The sequence below is a fragment of the Nuphar pumila genome, chromosome 7 (assembly GCF_984573655.1).
Source record: "Nuphar pumila chromosome 7, dmNupPumi1.hap1.1, whole genome shotgun sequence".
Taxonomy (NCBI): domain Eukaryota; kingdom Viridiplantae; phylum Streptophyta; class Magnoliopsida; order Nymphaeales; family Nymphaeaceae; genus Nuphar; species Nuphar pumila.
In genome coordinates, this window is record NC_143255.1 from 34919718 (window position 1) to 34932260 (window position 12543).

General features: G+C 39.7%; 1 protein-coding gene and 1 pseudogene across 1 annotated transcript in view; one reads left to right on the plus strand and one right to left on the minus strand.

Annotated features, from left to right (window-relative positions):
* The first annotated feature begins 3042 nt into the window (after positions 1–3042).
* Positions 3043–5183, plus strand: LOC149831879 (GTP-binding protein BRASSINAZOLE INSENSITIVE PALE GREEN 2, chloroplastic-like; annotated as a pseudogene).
* A 489-nt stretch (positions 5184–5672) lies between these two features.
* Positions 5673–12543, minus strand: part of CYCH;1 (cyclin H;1) — a 57094-nt gene continuing 50223 nt past the window's right edge. Inside the window, exons 9-14 of the mRNA XM_090014203.1 lie at positions 7077–7154; positions 6924–6982; positions 6740–6821; positions 6461–6549; positions 6085–6159; positions 5673–5993 (exon numbers count right to left, since the gene is read on the minus strand). Of these exons, the coding sequence (XP_089870329.1) occupies positions 5990–5993; positions 6085–6159; positions 6461–6549; positions 6740–6821; positions 6924–6982; positions 7077–7154 (387 nt within the window). The 3' untranslated portion in view covers positions 5673–5989. The remainder of the gene's footprint in view (positions 5994–6084; positions 6160–6460; positions 6550–6739; positions 6822–6923; positions 6983–7076; positions 7155–12543) is intronic.

A 12543-nucleotide genomic window follows, 5' to 3' on the forward strand; every position in this document is an offset into this window, starting at 1 on the left:
ACAAAATTCAGTGAAAGCCCAAATTTTATCCCAGGTTTGGGCAATTTACTAGAAGTGGATCCCATCCCACTCATCAAGCTAAAGAAATATGAGGCAATGGTCAGAGTTGTAACCAACCTCAGTCCTCTCCAGCTATATCCCAATGCACCCTCAGAAAATTCTCCAAAAGCATAAGCACTAAAAGGCACTTACCTAAATCCACCAAGTATGAAAGTGATGAGTGATTAATGGTGGGTAGGGCAAAGACCTGCCTGCCATTTGGAGTTTGAAAATTCAAGGTTGTTGTCATGGACCCAAATTTTATATCAACAAATAAAAGAAGTAAACATCACAAGATTGAAAAGATGACAATTGTGGTTTGACAATACAAAACATACTCATTATTGAGACAACACCCACCACTTCTAGAAAACAAAAACAAAAACAATCACAGCTTGGTCTCTTCCATGACACTAAAAAATGAATGGGTGTCCTCTTGCAGTACTGCCTAAATGTCCTGTTGTGTCCTTATCACTTAGGACGCGTTTGCTTCATCCTTAAGTCACGAAAATGGATTATGCATGGAACGCCTTTCTTGCAGTTTTTTTTTTACAGAGAAAGTTGGGGTTAGGCAGAACCCTACCAGTTATACAACTATACCATTGGGATTCGAACTTGCAACGTCCCAACACAAGGTGACGTGCACTAAACGCCTTTCTTGCAGTTGTGCATAACAAATGCACCCTTGTAAACTTTCCATGGGAAAAACTTCTATATATTCATATAAGAAGGAAACATTTTCCTCATAATACGCCAATAGAAGCACTAACCCTTGTATCTTCTAGGCATCTAAGTCAATATTGTAATTGAGAGTGTGTGACGTGAAGAAACAGATTCAAGGTAAGGTAAAATTTTGCTTTCTTTCAGAAAAAAGAAAAGGCCAATCATTATAAAATATCACTATCATTTGTGCAGTTTCACAACCGCAATTGCTAACATATTTCATCATATTTAACCTGTCAACAGCAGATTGGACATATAGCCAAACACATACTTCACAAGCAATGCATTTATCAATGTCAAATTGGATTGGTCTACTAAAGCACTCTTATGTGATCGACTTGCCCATATCTGGGGCTTCCCTAATTGCCCTTCTCCCTCGTAGAGGAAATAAAGTAGTTTGATAGTATACTATTAGTATTTGCTTATTTAAACTCCTAACAACGTATGTATTCTGCTATCTTTTTCAATTAGACAATTCATTAATTTATTTAGAAGGTTTTAACTATAAGGATGTGGTCATAAGGTAACAGTTGGGAAGGGACACCCTCAATGCTTACATGCCTCCTAGAATTTAACTATAAATTCAAGGGTTGCAATCCTTGAGTCGAAGGGACATTTTTCTTTTAAGCACACCCCAATTCAGCCCCCTTTCAAGATTATAAGAAAAGCCCTAAAGGCCAGTTTTATGAATGATGAAAAACATACAATTAAGATATCTGAAAATAGAAAATCTTACTAAAGGTTAGAGGTTGTTATTCAAAGCGAGTACCTTTAACAATTTATTGTGTAAGTGTGTAAGCTCTTCAATTTGGGTTCACCCTCCATACGCAAATCTAATAGTGCTATCATAGAGCAAATCGACCAACCCTATCAGTGCTCGAATCAGCCCGGGTGCGAGCATATTAACTTGAAAATCAGCCCTACAAACACATTACCCGTGTTTGATCGGCATCAAAGTTCTAGCGCACACAACATGATCTGCACAAAGAAAACAAAATTTTGGATTAGTGAAAGAGGTTGGTCAAAATTTTTGTTTTTCTTTGGAAAAACAGTGAACGAAAAACACTACAAGAAAAACGTTAATTAGCGACAGAAATTTGTGACAAATTATTTTCGTCGTAAATTTGTGACAGATTATCTAGAGAAAACTAGTCGTTTCTAAAATTGAAATTAGTTGCAGAATTAGCGATGAAAAAATTCTGTCTCAAAATACGTCGCTAATTAGCAACAGAAACATTCTGTCTCAAACTCCGTTGCAACTTCATGATAGATAAGCGACATAATTTTTTTGTCGCTACTCTGTCGCTAATTTACGGTGACGTTTGAGACAGAATATTTCTGTCGCTACTTTTCGATATAAAACAGCCAACTAGGGCACAAAATTCTCCCCCTACGAGTGACGCCCAAACCCTCTCCCTTTCGTCGCCTTTCCCGACCTGCTACCGCTGATGAGCATAGCTGCCGGCGACAGCATCACCACTCTCTCTCCTCCTCTCCGGCTCCCATTTTCCCTGCGGCCACCAACGACCAGAGCCACTGACAACCGCGTTGGTGACCTCTTTGTCACCGTCGCCCCCTTTTGCCATGTCGTAGCCGTCGGTGACCTTCGACCATCGTCGACAGTCCCTCGCACCTCCTCTCACTTGCTCACCATGATTCAGCAAGCCTCTCTCGATCGACGACCTCTTTTTCCTGGCGACCTGATCGTCACGACCCCACTGACCTTCTTCCCTCCTTCTTTCCTCTCTGCTACCATCACCGACTAGCGCGATCAGCGAAAGCAACCACCGACCTCTTGTTCCTTTTTCCTTGTATCCTCTAGCCAACCGGAGTCGTTCTCACCGCTTTTGTTGGAACAACCCTCGACAGAACCTCGAAGCTAGTGGTTCCCAGGTAAAACCCCGTTTTGTCTTCTTTCTTTGTTTCTCCTTTCTCTTTCCGAAAGACAATAGGGTTGCCTTCTGCATCACCTTGTCGGCTTGGTAGGGGCTGACCCCTACTATTTTTCTCGTCCTGTGAGGGTTGTCTTCTTCCTGCATCGAGATTGTCAAGCAGGAGCAGACCCTTGCCTCTCCTTTGCATCGTGTCAGCAGGGGTTTTCTCCTATCGCATGGTTCTCGGCAAGCTCCCTGCCTCTACAACATCGTGTTAGGCAGGGGTTATGCTCCTGCCTCTATTGCTCTGGCAGGCCTCTGCTACCCTCCGACTCCGTCGCAACTTCGCGATGGATAAGCGACAAAAATTTTTTTGTCGCTAATTTATGACGGCGTTTGAGATGGAATGTTTATGTCACTTCTTCCTTCGGCGATTTCACCCACGAGATTGGTCAACTGGGTTCGAAACCGAGCTAGAGCTAATGGCGCCCCTAAACTTAGTGGTGTTCATCTCTTTAGCGCGAGAAAGGATTTGGGTATCAGGAATTTGTTGTCGTTGGTGAAGGAATTGGCCGGCCCTCGAGGGAATGTGTGGGTGGTGGGGGCTCAGAACGCAGGGAAGTCTACTCTGATCAATGCTTTTGCAAAGAGAGAAGGTGCAAAGATAACAAGACTAACAGAGGCTGCAGTTCCTGGAACCACACTTGGGAGATCTTGCCGTCGAATGCGAAAATGTACGATACGCCTGGTCTGCTGCATCCATATCTGATAAGCATGAGGCTGAACAGGGAGGAGCAGAAGATGGTGGAGATTAGGAAGGAGTTGCAGCCCCGGACTTACAGAATGAAGGTTAGTAGGTTGCTTCCTTGCATTTCACATTCTGTTTCATCTAGTCATTTGTTCATGGAGAATGCAATTATGTTCGTATGATTTTGCAAATGTTTACTGACTAAATCAATTCACTGCAATCGATTTTTTGAGACCTGACTTGAAGCTGCAAATTAGCCCCCAGCTTCAATCTGACCAATTCTGAGTTTCACCACTTAATCGTGGTTCTTTACAACTGAGAGTTAGATCAGTCTTTGGTTGACTCACATGATCACTTCAAGTCGACATTTTCTGGATCCTTCAGTGTACACAAGTAGCTTACAGATTCTGCCTGGTCGTTCCAATCCAAGTCAGGACAGCTAACATTCTTCACTTATTTGATTGACTTCAAAAACACCAAATTGACACTTGAATCTAATTAACTGCGTCTGCATGGCTTAGTTGAGACTAGTTGAATTGTGAATATTTAGGCTTAGATTCACCTCTAGTTGCATTGGCGGAATAGTGACAGCACATGCAAGTGACCTTATGTGAGTAGGCTGAGGACATGAACTTGCAGGTTTTATCCAAGTTTGCTATGGTTCTGCTAGTGGTCACATGTTGAGGTTGGTTGAGCTGCACAAGTCATGGGAGTCCTGTTAGAGGCCTGCAAGTGCCCTTTTTGGCAAGTTCATAACCACCACGCATCAGGCCAAGTGTTTGTTTGATCCAGCCTCTCCCTTTGTCCTTAGGTGCAGATTATGTTAGGACTTTTCATGGTTTATCTCCTTAGACATGAATTTCGTTGAGTTGGGTTTTGTATTGGAACTTATTTGATTTACTAACGCGATTTTGCTAATTGCAGACAGGACAATCTGTGCATAAGCAAGGCTAGACTTGATCCAGTCCTCAGTAGAAACCATGTAACAGTTTGGGCATCACCAAGCGCCTCCCTTCACTTGGGGAAGGTAGAAAATGCCGAGTAGATATGGAGAAAGCATGCTGGTGTTCGTCTTCTCTCTCTCTCTCTCTCTCTCTCTCTCTCTCTCTCTCTCTCTCTCTCTCTCTCACACACACACACACACACACACAGAGATTTGAAACAATTAGTCACGCACCAAAGGTCATACTCTCAGTTGGCTGCTGAGTCGGTTTGCTTTGCTTTCTATATGGTTCTCATTCTCATGTTTTAAGTTTTGATCACGTTCAAAATTTTGATGCTCAAGCTTCTTCAGGATCCCATAATACAGGAAGCATTTCCTACCAAGATTAATTCAGGATGTTTCTTTGCAAAGTTTGCCTGATTGGTGTGGGAGTCGGAGTCTGAGATTCATGATTCAGTGTTTGGTTTTGAGCAAGTTGCTTTGTTTTTTGCCTCTTCCTATTCATGTGGTTGTCTCTAATATGCAGCCTCCCACCGGAGAACTTGGTGAATGGAAGCAAAGGGATATCCAGGTCTCTGGAATCAGCTGGGAAGTTCACAGTGTTGACATAGCAATTGCAGGGCTTGGATGGTATTCACTTGGACTAAAAGGGGATGCAACCATTGCACTATGGACTTATGATGGCGTGGAGATCATCGTTCGAGAACCATTGGTTCCTGATAGAGCACCATTTCTCGAACGGTCAGAATTTTTATTGCCCAAGGCAATATCTGATGTCATTGGAAACCAAACCAAACTCGAGGCAAGGAACAAGAAGCTCAGCAAAGATAGAGAAGCACAGTCAGTCCCTTGTTGAGGCAAACCTTAACTGAAACCTAAAATAATTAACCACTCGTTGCATCTGCAGTTTATGTGCATATATATTGATGTGCCATTGCCTTCATCAATTGATGTGTGGTATATGAAAAGCAAAGGTCGAGAAATTCTTTCTTCACTAGTTTGATTAAGCTTCCTCTAGACTCTCTGAGTGATGTTTTAGCAGAAGCCAGTACAAAATTTCCCCAAGTCTGAAAACCAAGCATCACTAAATTTGATGGCACAGTTTTCCCAATAGCTTTTGTTGTGTTTGTCTGCCTATAAATCCAGATGAATGGGATAAGCTAGGATGGTGCGTAGTGCACCAGAACACAATCATTCCTAGCTTATCTCATGTATCTGAATAAATCGCTGCATCTATATACTTGTGGTCTTGAGAGAGAACCTTCTCCAAGATCACAACACTGCTAAAAACCACAGATCATAACCAGATTTGCACCAGAATAACTGTCAGCATAGTGATCATTAATAATGGCTTTATTGTGCACTATAAGAAGTTTGCATTAGCGTCAAAATGCAGTGTTCAAGCATTTAATCAGTCCAAGCCAGTATTCCGAATTGGCAATGGATTGAATGTGTAGTGCTTTTCTGATCTAAACTTACAGACCAAAATGCAGAACAGTGTCGACATTATGATGCATCCTTTCAGCAACATATCATAATATGCTGTGATTCTCCCACTTCTTTCAATGGCCCTAGCTGCTGTTCAGGTACAGAGAAACTATCTTGAGACATAACTGAACTTTGATAAGAAACAATTCACTTGGACGGACAAACTCTGCATAATCACCTAAAATCCCAACAGGAAGACCATTAGAATAAAAGGAATAAATGCTTTCAAGTGAACAGTTATTCAGCAGGAAACACAAAATGAAACATACATCTGAGCAGCCCCTTGCATTTCAGCTGATGTTCGTTTGGACTTGTGCTTGGACTTCTTTTCTCTCTTTTTACTCCTGTAGAACAGAAAACACAATGCAGATACAAGGAAATTATACATTTATCATCTGAAATGCCTATTCAAAGAATGAGATTGGACTGCCAAGATTTGAGTTCCCAAAACAATCAATGGCCTGTTGGCCCTACCACAGTGTATGGAAGTACAGTTCATGCAGGGGACTCAGATCTGGTGATTTGCAAGTCCAAGCACAAATGAGTTGTGGGATGCATAAGGCAAATGCTAGAAGCGATGTAAATCAAACCTTTACATGAATTACGATGAGTATCAGAATTTTTAAGCAAGAGTTTGAAAATTACTCGTCTTGCAAACTGGGATTCCAACAGCATTTCAATTTCCTATCAATACGTCTCATATCCTTTGCTGCAGGGATTTTTGCTTCTTTCACCTGCACAACAGTCGTACTAGTTTCAGCTCGCATCTTGATTGACAGACTGATACTGGAAGTGATGAAACCATGAAATAAATGGACGAGTAAATGAACCTCATGCAAAGAGAAGAAACTGAACGGTAACAAATTCCCATAATGTTTGAAGGAGGCAAGGGCACTTGGTTTAGAATCAAAGGATATGCATTACCAGTGATTCAATGGCACTAAGAGACTCTTCCAGCTCGTAACTAGCATGTTCATGTTGTCTAGAGCAAATGCTGTGCAAGTATCTGCAAAAGCTTGGCCACAAGACAGCAAACAATATAAGCTTTTCATCCGTCTAATCAGGACAGATCATAAGTTGCAAGATCATTAAATGACAAGATTATAACCTTTCGAAATCCAGAACCTTGAGCACCTCATTTGATCTATGCAAAGCAGCTAGTGCCAACTATAGAAAAAGAAAATAATTACATATTTGATGAACAGCAAACTAGCCATCTAATACTAGTTTTACAATGCATGTTGCTAAAAGAGAGACGCACCTGCCCAGGTGGGAATAGAAGGGGTGCATCTGTCAGCATTGTTTTGTCGATTTCCAACCTTGCAGCATCCCTCAGATCCTATGAATGATAGAGGAAAATATTCAACACACGCTTAGCACCATATTTAGCAAAAATGTAGTATAAGTTAACAGCGCGCACACACACATGCATACATGGATGTGCTTGTGAATGGATACACGGTCACCAATATTAATACTGGTCTTGGATATCCTAAAATCCATTATTTTCCCAGGGAAAATTTTGAAAAAATATTCACAATTGTTTTAGGTGTAGAAATTTTGAAAGCCCAAAGAACTATATTTATCCATATTTTTCACTAATACTAAAAATAAGTTAGAATTGTCAAAAGATCCCCACAAAATTAAAAAGTTACACTACTTAATTTAAAAAAAAAAGTCAAGAAAAGCAGAACAGCAGGAAAATCTGGAAATATCCTCAATATTTATGGAAACTTAACATCTACCACTTTCAGAAGACATTCAATTTTCGCGGAGAGAGAGAGAGAGGATGGAAGAGGATAAGTTGCAATACATTTTTTTTAATGAAAAGAAATGTTATGGATCAATGGTTTTATGCACCCATATTACAACAGTAATAACAAAAAGGACAAAAATGCCCTTTTACATTATACGGTCATCAAAAAGATAAAAAATACACAAAATAGCTTATGAATATCAATAATTACTTGGTCAAAAAAATCCAGTAATGACAAATAAAAAAATCCAGTAATGACAAATAATTTCTTAGACAACTTATTGAAAGATATAGAGAGAGGAACAAAGATTTGCATATGGTTTTTATTGATTTAGAGAAGGCATACGATAGAGTACCTAGGGACGTTCTCTGGTGGACAATGATGAAGATAGGTGTTTCTCTCAAGTACATTAGTATAATTAAAGATATGTATGAAGGAGTAGTAACCAATGTCCGCACTTGTGGAGGGGTGACAACCAATTTCCCGATAACGGTTGGGTTACATCAAGGATCTGCTTTAAGCCCTTTCCTATTTGCAATAGTGATGGATGAGCTTACGAGATCAATTCAAGAAAATGTACCGTGGTGTATGTTGTTTGCTGATGATATTGTTTTGATTGATGAGTCTAGAGCTGGGGTTAATGCTAAGTTAGAATTATGGAGACAGACATTGGAAGCTAGAGGTTTTAGGTTGAGTAAGAGTAAGACTGAATATATGGAATGTCGGTTTAGTAAGCAACGAAGTAGTGATGGGAGTGTAGTGAAGCTTGGTGAGCAAGATATACCGGTGAATGATTATTTCAAATATTTGGGATCCATCATTCAAAAGTATGGAGAAATTGATGGAGATGTAAATCATAGGATAAAGGTTGGGTGGATGAAATGGAAAAGTGCTACTGGAGTGCTGTGCGATCGTAGAATGCCATTGCGGTTGAAGGAAAAGTTTTATAGGACGACTATTAGACCCGCTTTACTATATGGTACGGAATGTTGGGATGCCAAGAGACATCATATTCAAAAAATGAGTGTAGCTGAGATGCAGATGCTTAGATGGATGTGTGGAAATACAATAAAAGATAAGATTCGGAACGAAGAGATACGTAAGAAGGTAGGTGTTGCACCCATTGAAAATAAGATGCGAGAGAATCGTTTACGGTGGTTTGGACATATTCGGCGAAGGCCTAATGATGCTCCAGTTAGAAGGTTGGAGAAATGGGAAAATATATTAGTTAAAAGAGGTCGGGGTAGGCCTAGGAAGACTTGGATGGAGATGATAGGAAAGGATATGAATGCTTTGAACCTCACCGAGGACATGGCGTTGGATAGAAATGATTGGAGGAAAAGGATTCATGTGGAAGACCCAAAATGAATTTCTTTTTTGGTTCATATCGCTGACCCCAATTGTTTTGGGATGAAGGCGTAGTTGTTGTTGTTGTTTGTTGTTGACAAATAAAGAATGAAAATCCACCCTAATACCCAAAAGACCTGGACACCTAAACAATAAACATAGTATCATCACATGCATTTGGTTCTCACAAGTGGGTTTGGACCCACCAGTATAAATGGGCCCATATATTTAACACTCCCTTTCGAACTCATAGTTGTATCACTTAGGGCACGTTTGGAAGTGAGAATTGGGAAAGATGTAGGAAAAGTGATACAAATTGAAAAATCCGTATGGTTTTTCCGACCCTTCCAAACAAGAGATTTTTTCGCTGAAAGAGTTTTTCTAAAAAGTATACTTTTTTATAGGAAACATTCTTCCATGGGAGGTTGGCGGAATGTTTTCTACCAAGAGAAAATGGTGATTTACACTCCCCACCACCCACCATCTAACCTATCTCACCACCACCACCGCTACACACCCTCGAAAAACCACCCTCCCCGCAATCATGATTTTTCATCATCCATCTCACCACCACTACTACTACCCACCATCACCCACCACCCGAAAAATTGCACCGGAGAAGTTCCACCACCCACCTCCCGAAAAACTGCCCTCCCCACCATCTATCACCACCCACCTCCTGAAAAACCGCCTTCCCCACCATCCATCACCACCCACCATCACCTACCTCCCGGAAAACGGCGCCGAAGAAGCTCCACCACTACTCCAGGATGATTTCCCACCATCACCCACTAAGCTCCATCACCCCCCCCCCCCTCCTTTTTTTAGGATTTTTCATTTTATTTTTCTCATGCTACCCAAACAAGTGAAAAATTTTCATTTTAGAAAAATGATCATATCAAAACTTATTGATTTTCATATGGTTTTTATTGATTGAGAGACATAGAGAGAGGAACAAAGATTTGCATATGGTTTTTATTGATTGAGAGATATAGAGAGAGGAACAAAGATTTTTGCATATGGTTTTTATTGATTTGGAGAAGGCATACGATAGAGTACCTAGGGACGTTCTCTGGTGGATAATGATGAAGAAAGGTATTTCTCTCAAGTACATTAGTATAATTAAAGATATGTATGAAGGAGTAGTAACCAATGTCCGCACTTGTGGAGGGTGACAACCAATTTTCCTATAATGGTTGGGTTACGTCAAGGATCTGCTTTAAGCCCTTTCCTATTTGCTATAGTGATGGATGAGCTTACGAGATCAATTCAAGAAAATGTGTTGTGGTGTATGTTGTTTGCTGATGATATTGTTTTGATTGATGAATCTAGAGCTGGGGTTAATGCTAAGTTAGAATTATGGAGACAAACATTGGAAGCAAGAGGTTTTAAGTTGAGTAAGAGTAAGACAAAATATATGGAATGTCGGTTTAGTAAGCAACGAAGTAGTGATGGGAGTGTAGTGAAGCTTGGTGAGCAAGAAATACCGGTGGATGATTGTTTCAAATATTTGGGATCTATCATTCAAAAGTATGGAGAAATTGATGGACATGTAAATCATAAGATAAAGGTTGGGTGAATGAAATGGAAAAGTGCAACTGGAGTGTTGTGTGATCGTAGAATGCCATTGCGGTTGAAGGGAAAGTTTTATAGGACGACTATTAGGCCCGCTTTACTATATGGTACGGAATGTTGGGCTGCCAAGAGACATCATATTCAAAAAATGAGTGTAGTTGAGATGCGTATGCTTAGATGGATGTGTGGAAATACAATAAAAGATAAGATTCGGAACGAGATACGTAAGAAGGTAGGCGTTGCACCCATTGAAAATAAGATGAGAGAGAATCGTTTACGGTGGTTTGGACATATTCGGCGAAGGCCTAATGATGCTCCAGTTAGAAGGATGGAGAAATGGGAAAATATATTAGTTAAACGAGTTCGGGGTAGGCCTAGGAAGACTTGGATGGAGATGATAGGAAAGGATATGAATGCTTTGAACCTCACCAAGGACATGACATTGGATAGAAATGATTAGAGAAGGATTCATGTGGAAGACCCAGAATGTTTTTCTTTTTTGGTTCATATCGCCGACCCCAATTGTTTTGGGATGAAGGCGTAGTTGTTGTTGTTGTTGTTGATCATATCAAAACTTTTCATAGGCAATTTTTTTTTCCTATGAGAGTTTTTTTTGCTTCCAAACATGCCCTGAGAATTTATCAAGAAACCAAATCTTGGATATGGAAGGGACTTGGTGAAAATGTCAGCAAGCTCGAACTTAGAAGAAACATATGATAACAAAATGACTCCTCCAAGATATTCTTCACTCATATAATGACAATCAACTTCAATATGTCTTATTCATTCATGCACTATGTCACATGGGTGCGGGTACGAGTGCGACACAGATGCGGAGCAATTTAAAAAATTTTGGACACGGGGACACGGCTATATATATATATAATAAGATTGTAAATTTTAAAGCAAAAATAAAAAAATAATTCTATTGAAGTAACAACACAAACTTATCAAAATATAACACATAAAGAAGCTTGTGAGTGTGATACCGTCTTGGATCCGGCTCGGGTCCGGATCCGAACCGACCCGAGTCCAAATTAATTTTAATAAATGGACAAAAATAGACTTTGTCAAAGTTGACCGAGTCCAAAATGTAGACGGGATATGCCCCAGTGCGTTGACTGAGTCTGACACTTAGTTGACCGTGTTCGAAGCCGCACCTGTGTCGGGGCATGTTGACGCGGGTGCGTCGACCTTTTAGCCGAGTTCGCGTGACTTAGTTCATGAAATGTTTGACTGATAGCAATATTGATCATTTTTTATTGGAATAAAAAAGTTATTATGGTAGAGTAAGAAACACTCTCTTAACCATACTAATTCAATAGTTGCAGTGGTCATAGCCCTATATTCAGCTTCTGGTGATGAAAGTGATACTTTATGTTTTTGTATTGCCATGAGATAGGAGAATCTCTTAAAAATACACAGAAGCCAGTTGTTGAGTCTTTGTCTGCAGTATTTCATCATCAATTTGGATCAATAGGCATATAAATCTAGAGGATGAATAGAGTGCAAGAGTCCTTTAGCAATAGAATTTAGACAAGAACTGCAATCATGTGAACAATAGCTGAGGCATGTTGAAACTGACTAACAATATGAGCAGCATGAGTGATATCTGGTCTTGTAATAGTTGCACCAGTCAACTGATGATACTGTGTAGGGTTTTCCAATAAAGCTTTATCTGAACTATTCATTTTTGTATTTAGATCATAATCACCTTTATTGTTCAAGGTAATTTCTCAGAGATATTTTCAAAAAGTGATTTTCTCAAAAAAATCTCGGAAGCTCTAAAAATTGAAAAAATATGAAATAATAATAAGAAAGATAGGAAAACAATAGGTTTTCTATTATTTTTCTTGCAAAAATATAAAGAAACAAGTTTAAAAAGTTTTTAAAATACAATAGAAACCAAAAAATAGAAAAGATGAACTTAAAATATATAAAAATAAGAAATTAAAAACACACACACAAACATATCGTGATAATATCGCGATATTTTGCCAATATTATCAGCTTAGCTGAAAATTTAGATAACAGTGCGATATTTTCAAA